At 48.5% G+C, this 15,379-nt stretch overlaps 1 protein-coding gene, 1 long non-coding RNA gene and 1 pseudogene across 3 annotated transcripts in view; 2 read left to right on the top strand and 1 right to left on the bottom strand.

Moving 5' to 3' along the window:
- Positions 1-5,290, bottom strand: part of LOC130038138 (prostaglandin E synthase 3-like) — a 40,196-nt pseudogene extending 34,906 nt beyond the window's left edge.
- Positions 1-7,266, top strand: part of FAM156A (family with sequence similarity 156 member A) — a 47,580-nt gene extending 40,314 nt beyond the window's left edge. For both annotated transcript variants that reach the window (XM_056130070.1, XM_056130069.1), the window contains exon 2: positions 5,710-7,266. In XM_056130070.1, coding sequence (XP_055986045.1) covers positions 5,831-6,481 — 651 coding nt within the window. In that variant the 5' untranslated portion in view covers positions 5,710-5,830 and the 3' untranslated portion in view covers positions 6,482-7,266. The remainder of the gene's footprint in view (positions 1-5,709) is intronic.
- Positions 7,267-8,317: 1,051 nt separating this feature from the next.
- Positions 8,318-12,334, top strand: LOC130038199 (uncharacterized). Its single transcript, XR_008794613.1, has 3 exons — positions 8,318-8,484; positions 11,040-11,416; positions 12,275-12,334. It is a non-coding gene; the product is annotated as an uncharacterized LOC130038199 (long non-coding RNA).
- The last annotated feature ends 3,045 nt before the right edge of the window (positions 12,335-15,379 follow it).

Here is a 15,379-nt window from a genome sequence, read left to right on the forward strand (position 1 = left end):
CTATCTAGAGAGCCCCACACAGCCCAGAACGTAGAACCCTCAATTCCCACTTCCAGTATATAGCTGCTCTTCCACCACCTTGTTTGCTCACTAGGAAAACTTTATAAATAAGCAGACAGGGGCCAAGCATGTAGTGTAGGGGATAAGGTGCTTACCTTCCAAGTGGCTGACACCAACTTGATTCCGGGTACCACAGATGGTCCCCGGAGAGTGCTTGTATGGTACTGAAACACAGAGCCAGGTCTAAATCCTGAGCACAACCAAGCATGGCCCGATTACCTCCCCGCAATAAATAAATAAATAAATAAATAAATAAATCACTGTCACTGTCTTCCCGTTGTACATCGATTTGCTCGAGCGAGCCCAGTAACGTCTCCATTGTGAGACTTGTTGTTACTGTGTTTGGCATATTGAATACATCACGGGAAGCTTGCCAGGCTTTGTCGTGCGGGCGAGATACTCTCGGTAGCTTGCTGGGCTCTTAGAGAAGGGCCGAAGAATCGAACCCGGGTCGGCCGGGTTGGACGCGTGCAAAGCAAACGCCCTACCCGCTGGGCTATCGCTCCAACCCAAATAAATAAATAAATAAATAAATAAATACTAGCAGATGTGCTTCTAGAACTTCCTTTCACTCATGGATTCAAGATTATACATCACGTGTTCTGTACCCACTCAATCTGGACTGGCTACTGTCCATGTGTTCCTTGCTTTTCTTGGATAATCCTGAACTTCACCAAGTGTGCATCTGAAGTTGTTGGAGCTGCATCCCGTAATTCCCTTAAAGGAACCATAAGCAAATGTGGGTCCTTGGTGATTTCTTTCTTTTTCTTTTTTTTAAATTTCCTCTGTGTTTAAGTGTAGTTGAGGTAACATGGCTATAATAATGTTCACCTTTTTGTGTTTGTTGTTGTGGGCCACACCCAGCTGTACTCAGTCAGGGTGTACTCCTGGTGCAACACTCAGGGATCACTCCTGCCAGAATCATGGGACCACATTTAGTGGCCACGATAGAACCCTGGGTGATTGCGTGCAAGGCAAGCACTTACATGCTGTACTATATCTCCAGCTCAGTAATGTTTGCTTTTATGTTGCCCTTCATCTGATTGTTTCACTTCACAGAACACCTTCTAATTCTAACCAAATTACAGCAAGAGGTGAGGTGTCATCTTTACATTCATAGTATTGCATTCCATTTATGTACCACAGCTTCTTTGGGAGGAGGGGGGAAGGGGTCTCACATACGTGGTTTAATCCTGGCTCTGTGTTCAGGGATCACTCCTGGTGGAATTCAGGGAACCATATGCCTTACAAGCGATCAAAATGAGGTGTGTTGCATGCAATGCAAATATCTTAATACCTGTGCTCTCTTTGGTGTCATCGTCAGTCTTCTCAATCTCCTTCTCCTGCTCCTTCAGTCCTTTTCCTTCCCCTTCTCCTTCTTTTCCTTCTCCTTCCTCTTCCTCCTCCTCCTCCCCTCCTTCTACTTCTTCCTTCTCTTTCTTCTACCTCCTCCTCCTCATCATCCTCCTACCTCCTTCTTTTCCTCCCTCCTCCTCCCCCCCCTTTTATTTTTTTCTTGATGCTGGCGATCAAGTTCAGGGCCCCATACATGTGAGGCATGTGAAGCATGTATCCTACCACTGAACTACATTACTCCCCCTCCCCCTGCCTGCCTCTCTTTCATTTTGAGCTTTGTGGTTTGCAATACATGTATTGACAGGCTACCATATATATGTATATGTGTGTACATATATATGTGTATATATATATATATATATATATATATATATATATATGCCTTTACCTCTTTTCAGCACTCAGCTCTTGTCCAGAATGATCATTTCCAGTCTTCATTCTCTGTTCTCTGTCCTAACTACCCTCCACACCCCCAACTTTGCCACAGTTTATTCATTCATCTGCAGTTGCACACTTTGGTTGTTTCCATATCCTGGCTGTTATATTCAACCCCCAAATGAACCTGGGTATGCGTTTAGCTTCTCACATTTAATATTTGTGCTCTTGGGTAAGATGATAAAGAGTTAAATCACTGGGTTATGCAGAAACTCTATTTTTAGTTATTTGATAAGTCTGCATACTTTTTTCCATAGAGGTTGAGCCAAAGGGCATTCCCACCAGCAGAAAATGAGTGTTCCTTCTTCACTGCAAACCGATTGGTAAATTCTTCTTGTCTGTATCCAGCAACCAGACTCTTTTATCTTCTAGGGGACAGGTGTAGAAGTGGCTCCAGAGTCCAAAAAGAACAGTCCAAAAAGACAGTTCACCTTCTGATTTGGTGAGTCTCTGTGAGTTCTGTCATTCTCAGGACACTGTCCTTCTCTTCCTCTTGCACCTTGAACCACTTGAGCCTCCTCAAACCTTGCACACCCAGCGTTGCCATCACTTCCTTTGCAGAGGTACCCTTGGCCACCCTCAGAGATAATCTTCAAAAACAGCCCCATGTTTCAACCACCTCTGTGTTCTTCTCTCTCACAGTCTTAGAGGGGCACCTGTCAGATGTGAGAAACTTACCGTTCGTGTGTAAGGCTGCTGCAGAGAATCTCCCTTCATTGCAGATCTAGTAGGATGGAGAGCTCTGGCACCACAAATATAGGATCCTGTGTTCCGGGGACAAGACCAAAGTCTTTTCTTGCCCTGGTGATTCGTGAGGTTGGAACCAGGACTCGTAGTCCTGTGCATTGTACAGGGCTCAGAAGGGCTTGTAGTGGCCACACGTGCTCCTTATTCCATTGCCTAGAGATCCGGAAATGCCCACTGTCCCTGACATATCAGTTCCTGGCTAGTGAGGGAGACAGACAACAGCCACCTCTGACATGACAGCCCAGTGGAGCAGGAGCTGGGATGAGAAATTTTGGGTGTGGTATGGAGTAGCTGTTTTGCCCCCTGTCTGGGTTGCCATGAAGAAGTCAGAGATGATTTCTGGGGAGGAGGTGCCACCTGAGCGGAGTCCTAGTGGGCGTTTAAGAGGGGACACTAGAGTCACTTTCAGCTTCACCAAACAGACTCCCCAGCTTTTCGTCATTCTGAAGGACCTCTCACCAGAAAGCTGGTTTCCACTCTGGGTCTCCCAGCTGGGGTCACAAATACAGGCATTGAGATATTGGATGCATCTCTTCAGTTCATTTCCAGTTTTGATCAAACGCAAACAGTACAGCATGCCTGTGCAAGGGTTTCATTGGTCCTGCATAGTGCCTACTTACTTACTAGCGCTATGAGATTCCCATGCAAGACATTGGGTTTTACTTGGTAGATGAGCATGAGATATTTGAACGGACCATTTTATTTCTTCCTCTCTGCGTGGAGGCTAAGGTTTTTCTGAATGCTGGCTCTGGACTTTGCCCTGGGTGGTAAAGCACAGAGGGGATAATGATCATCTTTGCCTTGTTTGCAGTCTGAGAAAGCATTCCATCTTTCACCAGTAAGGAGGAGGTTATTTTTTTTCCCTTTATTTTATTTTATTTTTTTTAAAGTTGTAGATTTACAATTTTTTGTGCTTTGGTTTCAATTATACAATGATCAGATACCCAACCCTCCACCAGTGCCCATTTTCCACCACCATGGATAATATCCCTCCCACCCCCATCCCCCCATCCCCCCTGTCTCTGTGGCAGGGCAATCCCCTGTGTTCTCTCTCTCCTTTTCGGTGTTGTGGTCTGCAAAAGAGGCATTGAGTGGCAAACATGTTCAGTCCATAGTCTACTTTCGACATGCACCTCCCCTCCTGGGAGGATCAGGAGGAGGTTATTTTATAGGTTCTGGTGCCTTCTGAGAAAGCTCAGGAGTCCCTCCTGGTGAGCCTCGGCCAACCAGGCTGGACAGCTAAACGTGAGATCCTGAAGATGCAGTGCTGCTCAGACTCTGTGAGATCGGAACCTCCCGCACCACACCTGGAGGTGCTTGGGGGGACACGAGGGCCATACCTGGTGATGCTGGTGGCAGGAAGTGCAGTTCCAGGGACAGAATCAGCGCCTGGTGTATCCACCATCCCACTGTGCCATCTCCCCAGACCCTGAATGTGCCCTTCCTCGCAGTCCGAAGTTCCTCTTTCTGATTTGTGAGAGTTATTTTATCATCGGTGGGTTTTCAGTTTGGCCAAAAAATCTTCCCTGTATCTGCTGCTATGATCCTGCCCTTTCCCATCATTCTTTTTGTACTATCTATTCTTAATTAATTGTAAGTATCTTAGAGCTGTGGATGTCTTATTGAAACACAAAAGCCATAACATATCCTTAAAAGTACTGGACATATTCGTACATAAGAATACATTTGTCATACCATTATCACACTCAAGGAAATGAACATATCTCTCACCTCCAAAAGATTTGGGTTTTTTCCTTTTTCTTTCTTTTGTTCTTTCTTTCTTTCGTTCTTTCCTCCTTCCCCCCTCCCTCCTTCCCTACTTCCTTCCCTTTCTCCCTCCCTCCCTCCTTCCCTTCCTCCCTCCCTCCCTCCTTCCCTTCCTGCCTCCCTCCTTCCCTTCCTCCTTCCCTTCCTTCCTTCCTTCCTTCCTTCCTTCCTTCCTTCCTTCCTTCCTTCCTTCCTTTTTGGTGAATGACCATTAAAAAGATTCCTTCTATAGCTTTTTCCTATGTGTGTGTGTGTATGTGTGTATTTTCCACAAATATATGATAAGAAATTAGCCTTCCTAGCAATTTATTAGTGGATTCACAGGTTGAAGACCTGGTATCTTAATATGAGGGATGTGTCCTGCCACTGAGCCATATGCCTGATCCCATTCCCACCGAAGTTTTAAGTGCACAATGTTGTATCATTAGCTACAGTCAGTCACTCTCTTTTACAGCTCTGAACAGCTTTCTCCCCACTCACCTGTACTTATTTGAGGGCTGGAGGGAGTACATACTGTGAAGTGTTCAGGGCTTATTCCTGCACACCCAGATATATGTCGGGCTTATTCCTGTCTCTGCGATGCGAGATCACTCCTGGTAATGCTCGGGGGAACACATGTGGTACCAGGGATTGCACCTGGCAGCTTCATGCAAGGTAAGCGCCTTTCCCACTCTACTAATTCTCTAGCCCTACACGTGTACTTTGTAAACATCAAAAAACTCCTTGTGCTCCCCTTTCCTTACCCCTGGCCTAGGGATACTGAACCACCATTCTATTTATCTGTAACTCTTACTGTGTCAGAAATCTTGCAGCAATTGCTCTTCTGTGTCTGACATTTTTCACTTTGCATCATGCCTCCAGACTGACCCAGGTTATCACGAAGAGTTGGAATTACTTCTGTTTTGTAGGCTGCAAACTGCCCCATGGTGTACAGACATTTTCTTGATCCAATTGTCTGTCGGGAGACAATTGAGCTGTTTCATGGCCTTGGTAACTCTGCAGTCAGTCACATGTTCTAGCACTGAGCTATGCCCTGGGATGGTGGTTACTGTGGAAATATTGCAGTGACCTGGAGTGCAGATCTCTTGGAGATTCTCACCTCAATTCCTTGCATACCTGCTCAGGAGTGGAGTGACCAAGTCATAGGGAAGGAGTCCTTCAAACTTTGTATTGCATGTCAAAGGGATGCAGACAGTCCATAGACCTCATCTGGTATCTCGCTAAGCAACCCTGAGAAGGAGGTGGCATTACTATTTCCATGTGCCAGATAGGAAATGGGCATAACGGGTAAGTCCGACGAGTAATAATGGATTTCCTTTCATCTCTTCCCACTCTCTGTTGCAGTTTAGGCTTTTCCGGCCAAACACAGTCCGTGAAGCCTTCTAGCTCTTTGAAAACCTTCACCTTCACCCTAGACATCTAGACCCTGAGGCCAACAGGAGCTTCAGACACATAGTGGACCGCCATGGACACACCCCAGAAGCATAACTCAGCACTGGTTTCTGAACCTTCCACCATGACCTGCGAAGAGACTTCTCAGGAAGTCCCGCCGACCCCTCAAGTCTCCTTCTCAGAAATGCTAATGATGGGTCTCAGCGACCTGAACCTCAGTCCTGATGCAAACTCACCTGCCGCTCTACCAGAGAGGCTGCTCCAGCAGCGGTACCAAGATGAGAAAACCCTGCAAGAGAGGTGGTGGGAAAGGCCAGTGTCCCCTCGAAGGAAGATGACAAAGATGACATTCTTGGGACACCCGAGACAGAGGAACATGGACCTTGTGGCACCTTACCACGTTAAAAGGGAAGCCAGGGTCTTTTCCTCTAGCCATAGAGACCAGAATACCTTCAGATGTGAATGTCGATACTGCCAGAGCCATAAGCCCAATGCTTCGGTGCTGCCTGCTGAGAGGAGCCGGGCCCCACCCGCTTCTTCCTGGGACACACTGGTTCAGGGCCTCAGTGGCCTGACCCTCAGCCTGGGCACTAGCGGGACCAGCCTCGTGGAGGAAGGGGCACGCCAACAGCAGGACGAAGAGGAGAAGCTACAGGTAGAGATGAAGCAGGAAAGTAAGGAGATGTTTCAGAGGCTCCTGAAGCAGTGGTTAAAAGAAAACTAGGTTGGCCACAGACAAACTATAGGTGTGAAGGTGCTTGCCTTCTAGAGGGCTGACCCCTGCCCCATTCCCTCCACCCCCAAGCACCGCCAGGAGTGACCTCTGAGCATAGAGTCAGCAGTTGTCTCTGAGCACTGCAGTATGTATCCCCAAACCCAAAAGTGGTAAAGGAAAAAAAAAACACGAAAAGACTGAGGTGCATGTTCCCATGTGACAGAGTCCTGAACAAAGTCAGCTTTGGAATCTGCTGCTGTATAATCCCTGTGTGTGCTTCTCATGTTCCAGCAGTAATCAGTAATCAGAGGAGGATCAGAACCAGAGCCATGACTGGACATCCCATCAGCGTGAGACCGGCCTTATGCCCGGAGAGGTCCTCGACCTCCCTGTTGAATTTCTGGATCAGTTGGGCCCATCCTGGGGCAGGGAGTCTGTGCCGGTGGTCCAGAACCCTGGTAGTGTAGCTGTCGTGATGCATGTTATCACTTTGCCACCCTGGACTCGGCTCTCCCTCCCTCCTTTGTTATCAACAAGATAGAAAACGGTTCCCCCGTGTGGATGGCTCTTCGGTGTCCCTGAACTGAGCCATTATAGGAACTGCCCCCAGCAAGCACCATTCTGTCTTAAGCAATGCCACAAGCTGCTTGGACAGTGGTTTCAAGATTGCCCTGAACAGCCTGGAAAAGTCAGGTGAAGTGTGAACTTGCGAGTGTGCCATGAGTTATGTGTGTAAGTTATTCTGAAACAAATGCACTATGTTTGCTCGATTCACTAGAACTCCCACTTGAAGGAGCTTCCGCTGGGTTCCTCAGCACTGATACCAAATAAATAGGTGAACAAAAAGAAATGAACTTTAGAATCGGGTTTCTTTGCCTCTGTTGTTATGTTCCTGTTGCTTCTCGGATCACTGCACTTGAGTCCAGGCCAGCAGGTGCAACTTCATGGAGAGGAATTCAGTGCAGACTTGAACAGAACAGAGCAGAAGGGCAGGCTCACATAAAGCACCTAGTTACTGTTTGTGGCTCTGAGGCAGGACCAGCCTTCTGATGAGCCCCTGAGCAAGTGGGAGACAGAGATCCTGTCCACAGACTTGGAAGCAAAGTCTGTTGCCTACAGAAGGGGATCCTGCAGGCTGATGCCCACCCCTTCAAGCTCTGCAGAGGCCCACCTCAGTGTCTGCTGGCCCAGTTGGTGGCCAGGAACAGCAGTTGCGTGCCTACCTCATGGGATTGGAACAATACTGGGTGACACCACTGTTATTTTATTTTATTTTTATTTTCCCACTGTTATTTTAGATTTCAGACATGGACTTTTCCATCACAGGAGGCAGCAATGATTAAGCCTACTACTCTGTGCCACCACAGCATCACATCACATGTTTCTAGATAGACACCACTGTGGCATGAAGGAAAACTCTGCTCTCTGCCATTCTGCATTGGTAGGTTGTCCCGGGGCTCTGTTGCTGCAAAAGTCTACTTCTGACGACAGAAGTGGCTTGAGAACAGATCTCCTTGTGCAGTTTCATTCTAATCACGGGATTTCATCAGACAATTTCATCCTCAACTGAGGCTTCCCAGTTATTTGAAAGCATGTAATCTCACCGTGTGAGGTTGTAAAGCTAAGAACAGGGAAGTTGGACGTTTTCCCAGAGTGCCACAGCAAAGAGATGAGGAGAAACAGCACATCGCAGGCTGGCTACAGAACCTGAATCCCGACCATGTCACCGTCCTGTCACCTCCACGAGTCTGGGTCAAACGTGAGACGTGGTATTTCAGTGACATGGAACAGATGGAATCAATCCCCGAGGTGCATGTTGTTTCTCTTCACAGTGCACCAGGGGGCGCTCTGCCCCTCCCGCTTGGCTGTTGGCGCAGGTATCTGAGGACAAAAGACACAGGCATATCTGTGTCCTGAACTGAGCCTTTGATCTGCGAAATGAGCCCACACATTTCAGTGTGGTAGAGAAACATGACATGGACACGCTGTGTTGCTCTGTGCGGCTGCAAGAGGTGAGAGCTGTGAGAAAGAGGAGTTGTGGCTGGGGGTTGGTGTAACCGAGAAAGGACCTCACTGGAGAGGCCGGATCTTCAGGAGGGTGCAAGGACAAGGAGTGGGAGGGTGTCCCTGAGGGAGTCAGTGGGCTCCCCGTATCCACCTCAAAGGTTCTGTCCCCATCCCCTCTGCGTGGGCGTTTGGAAGGGGTTAGGTGGCACTCTGAGAGTTCAGAGGACCCAGAGATAGCACACCCAAGTTCTGGAGATGACTACCACTTTTCACCCTATCTCGAAGGCCCCAGGAGACTTAAAATCATGGGGACGATCAGATTAAAATGTAATGCACACATGGCAAATCCAGACAATTAGAGTCATGGATTTATGAAGGGAGCATCCTTGCAACAGAAGAAAACCTGGCCCTGCAGGCTTCTCCATGGAATTCTAACAGACAGAGGACAATGGTACCCACCCTTCACAGACTCTTAATAGAATAGGGGCAAGTAACTACTGCCTAACTCATACTCTGTGTACAATACCACCCTGCTACCATGCAAGATATGATAGGATCAGAAAACTAGTGTCAAATATCTATCTTGAACCCCATGCACAAATCTGCAACAAAATAATAGCAGACCAATTCAGCAGCACAGGAAATGTACACATAAAATAAAAGCATCATTCAGGATGATCAATCAATCCATAATTAGAATGCTTAGTAAACACACAATGTATACTTACCAATATGCATCGCATATACTCACCAATATGCGATGACATAATGCAGCACATATACAACATAATCGTAATGCAAGGTGTATCCCCAAGTTGCAATACTGATTTGAAACACAAACTTTATGAAGAAAAAGAAACCATTAATGTAAAACAGAAACCATATGACCCCATTGATACTCAAAAAGAGCCTTTTTCAAAGTCAAGGTCCATTCATCTTTTTTAAAAATTATATTTATTATTTTTAATTGAATCACAGTTACAAAGTTGATCACGTTTGGGTTTCAGTCATAACATTTTCCAACACCCATCCCATTACCAGTGTACATTTCCCACCACCAAAGGCCCCAGTTTCCTTCCCACCCACCCCCTCTCTCTATGACAGGGCAGGCATTCTCTCTCTCTCTCTCTCTCTCTCTCTCTCTCTCTCTCTCTCTCTCTCTCTCTCTCTCTCCACTATGGTTTGCAATACAGATACTGAAAAGTTATCAGGTATATCGCTTTAAGGTCCATTCATCTTGATGAGATTAGCTGAGCTATAGACAGAAGGGAACAAACATCCTCTATGGATCAAGGCTATCTTCCCAAAGCCTACTGCTCATCACGTGAAGTTGCTTTCCCCGGAGAGCGAGAATAGGCAAGTGGGTCTGCTCCCACCACTTCTATGCAACACTATACTGATATTTGTGTCACTTCTGTAGCACCATCATTCACAAAAAGAAAGGAAAACACAGAGTTACTAGAAATGAAAACAGTCCTCGCCAAGAGGTATACTCAGATGTTTAGAGCAGCATAGTTCTCCTAATTGTCAAACCCTGGAAATATCCTAAAAGAATGTCATCTGGTGACAGAATAAATGCAAGGTACATTGCCTATATGATAGACATTGCCATTGATCGATCTGCTGTAAGATCTCTGAAACTCCCAAGTGTTATGCTAAATGAAGGAACACAGACTTGAAAGACTGCTTACTGCATGAGTCGGGTGTTTTTAGAAGCCCACGCAGGGCAGATATCCAGAGCCAGAAATTAGATTAGAGGTCATTTGGGCCTGGAGAGAGAGGCTGGTGGGCAAAGACCGGTGGGTACCCGTGCTGGGGGGGGGGGGGGGGGGGGTCGATGGAAACTGTCTGAAACTGAGGTGTAGCAGTGGTTGAACAACTCTGTAGACTTGATAAGAGTCTCTTCATTCAGTCTGTTGCCTACAACTAGGTATCCTGCAATCTGATGCTCCTGTTCCTGCTCTCCTTCAAACACTCAAGGGCCCTGCTGGGTTTCTGGTATCTTTGTATTGCATGAATTTTGTGAGACATCATTCATAATTATAACAATATTTAGAAACTATACTGCAGGTGTCCAGAAAAATCAAGCAGAAAGAGGTGTGCCATGGGTGTTATAACAGTAAGGAACACACTCACCCAACCGCCCAAGGTTTTGTATTATAGCAATAAGGAACACAGATTCTGGCTTCTGCCTGCCCTGCCTCCTCAAAGTGCACTACCTGCTCCCAACAGATGAGGTCACTCTGTGCATCTGTACAGACACGAACTGGTGAGACCACACCTCTTCCCTGTAAGCTTTTGGGTCGTGTGTGTGTGTGTGTGTGTGCGCGCGCGCGCGCACACACACACTTTGCACACACGTGTGAAATGCAGGCGGGCATGAGTGCGTGATCAGTAACAGTCACTTTTGTCTCAGCTTTGTGTATATGTGTGTAGGTGTGTGATCAAGAGATAGAAACAATAAGGTTGACTCAACCACTTCCAGTGTGTGGGCTGTGGGTGGGCTTTCATCATCCACCTGCCCTGAATTTCCACTTCTGTGTTTTTCCATCTTCTGCAGATCCTAAGGAGCTGCCTTCTGTTTCCCTGGTACCGAGTCTCAGCCCCAGGCTTCAGATCTCTTGTCACAGGGACACACAAAGAGGGCTGAGGATTGCCAACCCCTCCTCCCTCCACCCCATCCAACCAGCCTCTGAGACTCCCCTGTGTGGCTCAGCCACCTGTGGGGTGAGAAGCAGAGCAGTAACCAAGACAACAGAACTCCAGCTGCCTTTCCTCCTGGGAGCCTTCTCTCTTCCCTCTGCCTGCCAGCCCTTCCCCTAAGCAAGGAAATCTTGTGCTTATAAGTACAGCCTGAGGACCTGCAGCTGTTTTTCACAGAGCGGTACAATGACCAAGTCAGAAGGGGGCTGACGAAGATTTTTGTTTGTTCCAATGGTCTGCGACAATTACCCTAACCACTGTATTTTGTTATAACCTCCGGTATCAATATACACTATACAAAATGCATATGAAAAGATATATGTAAAGTTGTAAAATCCCTGAGCATAACCAGCTATGGCCTAAGCTCTCAAATTAAAATATTCATTTGGGGGCCCACATTGGCGTACTCAGGGATCATTCCTGGTGGGCTCAGGGGCACCATATGGGATGCTGGGGATCAAACATGGTCGGCCGCATGCAAAGCAAATGCCCTACCCTCTGTACGCACTCTCTCCCTGGCCCCTCAAATTAAACTATTCAAGTTAATTAGTACTAGCCATCCTACATGTGAGGGGAAAAAGATGTTTTAATTATAATAGTAACAAGCATGGCTCCAGAGCCCAAGGTCGTACTTCCTTTGTTGTTGCAACTGTTGTTGTTGTTTTGGGGTCACACCCAGTGGTGCTCAGGACTCATACCTGACTCTGCCCTCAAGGATCACTCCTGGTGGGCTTCAGGGACCGTATGGGATGCAGGGACCTAACCCAGGTCAGTCAAGTGCAAGGCAAGAACCCTACCTGCTATAGTATTTCTCCGGTCCCCCAAGATTATATATCAGACCAGAAGATTAAAGCTTATGTGCATCTCGTCCTTCTCAGCATCTACCGAGCTTCTGGTCTGTCTTTCTGGCATTCGTTTGGGGACAACATTCTGCAGTGTGCGTAGGATTTAAAACTCGCTCTGTGCTCAGGGATCAGGGGCTCAGGGATCACTCCTGGCTCAGGGCTGGAGAGACCATATAGGGTGCTGGGGACTGAACCTGGGTGGGCCACGGGCCAGACAAGTACCTTACTTTCTGTACTATCTCTCCAGCCCTCCGATCTGAGCTTCTGGAAGAAAGCAGGTGCTACAGACCCTCCCCAGGACTGAGAAGCCCCTGCCTGCAATGTGGCTCAGGCTCTAGTGAGAGATGAAAACCTCTTCGAGGAAAATCTGCATCGCTGTTGTGGAAACAGAACCCTTCTTATAGGAGGAAACCCAAAGTAAAAAAAGCCAGGACTCCTCCGTATAAGGACAATTGAGTCTCCTCATTCTCTGCTATGCATGGCACATAGCTAGTCCAGGAAAGCAAAAGAAGACATCACCCTGAACACAAATCTAAACGGCATGCCACCCCTCTTCTCTCAGTACCTGAATTTGCTTATGGAACCTTGTTCCATTCCATGCCTTCTCAAGATCTCTGGTGCCAAGGCACAGTTCTCAAAAAAGGTAACACATCTTCTAGGCAAACTCACAGACCTTGTCAGACCTAGAGAACATACTGTCACAAAAACCCACCTGGACAGAAAGAGAACTCGAATAGTAAGAATCTAAACTGAAGGGCTGCTTTTTCTAAGCAGCCCGAGAAGTTGCCTCAGATGAGCCTAGAGAGGTTGGGGGGGGGGGGGGGGGAGGCAACAGCCTTGAGAGGTGGCCCCACAAGAGCAATGGAGTGACAGGACCAAAAAGTCCTAGTGAAGAGACTGGAGTAGGAATTATCCAAGAAGATGCCCCCCTTTCACATGTAAGGACAAAAGGAATGTGCCAGTGGCTGCTGAATGACATGTGAAGAGGGGCAGGGTTTCCTGTTTGTTGTGGGGGTTCCCACAACATAGTTGGGGGGAGGGTGCTGGGCAGAGAGGATTCAAGTCTCTGAGAGTGGGGAAGGCATGGCATCCTGACAGGGAGGGCTGAGAGCAGCCTGAGGGTCTGCAGGGTCCACCTGACACAGGTAGGTTGGGACTGGGAAGCTCTAAGAATTCCCACCCGATTCCTTCTGTCTTCTCCATGAACTATCAGAGGAGATCTCTGCGGGCAAAGAGGCTGCTGGCAAGGAAAGGGAGAGTCCTGTAAGAGGATGAGAGGGAGAAGCAACTCTCTTCTGCTAAGGGATTTCAAAGAAAACAACTCACAAAGGTTAGAATAGTTTGTTATCAGGGCTGGGGTGGATCTCAAGCACTAGCACACCGTGCCTCGATGCACACCAGGTGAGTGCTCTGCCACCACATTTGAGGTGCTGAGATGAGACAGAGGCACAGGACTATGTCCTAGACTGGGGCTTCCTGGACTAGGGAGAGAGGAGGTTTTGAGGGGGAGAGTTTATGGTCTTTAAACTGGGTAACAGGAGCCTGGCTCGAAACTAGGAAGGTTTGGGCCTGGAAGTTAAGCAGGGCTGGAGAGAGCTGAAATGGTTGGCGTGCCTGGGTTGCATGCTGGACCTGCACTTGAGTTTCAGCATGGCATGGTTTCCCCAGGAGCAACACCCCTCTGCACCACCCCCAGTACCACCAGTGCAGGGAGTGGTGACCCCCCCAGAACAAAACCAGAAGAGGTTAGATGCAGCTGGGGGGTCAGAAACCTCATGCCTGACAGGCTTAGGGCCCAGGTTTCCATCCCAGGCCCGGCAGGGCCTCAGGAGCAACAGAGGGTCTCAGCAACAGTACTCGCCTGATTCCCACCCCGCTAAATTGTAAAATCTGGGGCACTTGAGGGAGGCTTGGAGGTGATCACAAAGGGCCGGGCTCCAAAGGGACATACATCACGGAGGGGTGGGGTTTCCCTGGCGCCCCTCCAAGAGGGCCCAGGGGCTCCTTGGTGTCAGGCATGCCGCTTAGGGTCTGAGGAGACCAGAACTGTGGGTCCTGAGGACAGGAAGGCAATGCCCAGAGGGTTGTGGATCCTCCTCCTGAGGGCTGGGAGCACCGTACCGTGGGGACGCCTAGGACCAGCACCTGGACACCTCCGGTCGGTCCTAGTCCTATTCAACAGTTTGCAACAGGCTCTGTTTCCTGGAGCGGAAGCGCCCGGCCAGAGCGGCTCACAGCAACCCAGCCCGCCGCCATTTTCCCCGTCACCTGACTCCCTGCCCCGTTGCTGATTCCGAGGGCGGTGCGGGCGAAGGCTCTCGAGCCCCGGAAGGGTAGTAAAGGAACATCTCGGCGGTCCTCAGCGGGTCCTTTCGGAATTTTTTCTAGTGCTTTCCCTTTGTTTTCTGTCGGCCTCATTCCAGATCTTCAGACCTTAGTGAGGAAAACGGGCAGAAAATCGTTTCTGTCATTAGAAATGTTCGTCGTTCAATTTATTTATCCTCTAGGTGGCAGTAGCGCAGTGTGATCAGCACCCTCCTAGCACACTCCCCTTCCCTTTCGGTTTCAAAAAAGTTACTTGCGGTTTTGTTTGTTTGTTTTTCTTTTAAAAGGGAGTGCTTCCAGTCTGTGAGGACACCTCCGGTCGGTCCTAGTCCTATTCAACAGTTTTCTACAAGCTCTGTTTCCTGGAGCGGAAGCGCCTGACCGGTGCGGCTCACAGCAACCCAGCCCGCCGCCATTTTCCCCGTCACCTGACTCCCTGCCCGGTTGCTGATTCCGAGGGCGGTGCCGGCGAAGGCTCTCGAGCCCCGGAAGGGTAGTAAAGGAACATCTCGGCGGTCCTCAGCGGGTCCTTTCGGAATTTTTTCTAGTGCTTTCCCTTTGTTTTCTGTCGGCCTCATTCCAGATCTTCAGACCTTAGCGAGGAAAACGGGCAGAAAATGGTTTCTGTCATTAGAAATGTTCGTCGTTCAATTTATTTATCCTCTAGGTGGCAGTAGCGCAGTGTGATCAGCACCCTCCTAGCACACTCCCCTTCCCTTTCGGTTTCAAAAAAGTTACTTGCGGTTTTGTTTGTTTGTTTGTTTTTCTTTTAAAAGGGAGTGCTTCCAGTCTGTGAGGACACCTCCGGTCGGTCCTAGTCCTATTCAACAGTTTTCTACAAGCTCTGTTTCCTGGAGCGGAAGCGCCTGACCGGTGCGGCTCACAGCAACCCAGCCCGCCGCCATTTTCCCCGTCACCTGACTCCCTGCCCGGTTGCTGATTCCGAGGGCGGTGCCGGCGAAGGCTCTCGAGCCCCGGAAGGGTAGTAAAGGAACATCTCGGCGGTCCTCAGCGGGTCCTTTCGGAA

The sequence above is a fragment of the Sorex fumeus genome, unplaced genomic scaffold, assembly GCF_029834395.1.
Source record: "Sorex fumeus unplaced genomic scaffold, SorFum_2.1 ptg000073l, whole genome shotgun sequence".
Classification (NCBI taxonomy): domain Eukaryota; kingdom Metazoa; phylum Chordata; class Mammalia; order Eulipotyphla; family Soricidae; genus Sorex; species Sorex fumeus.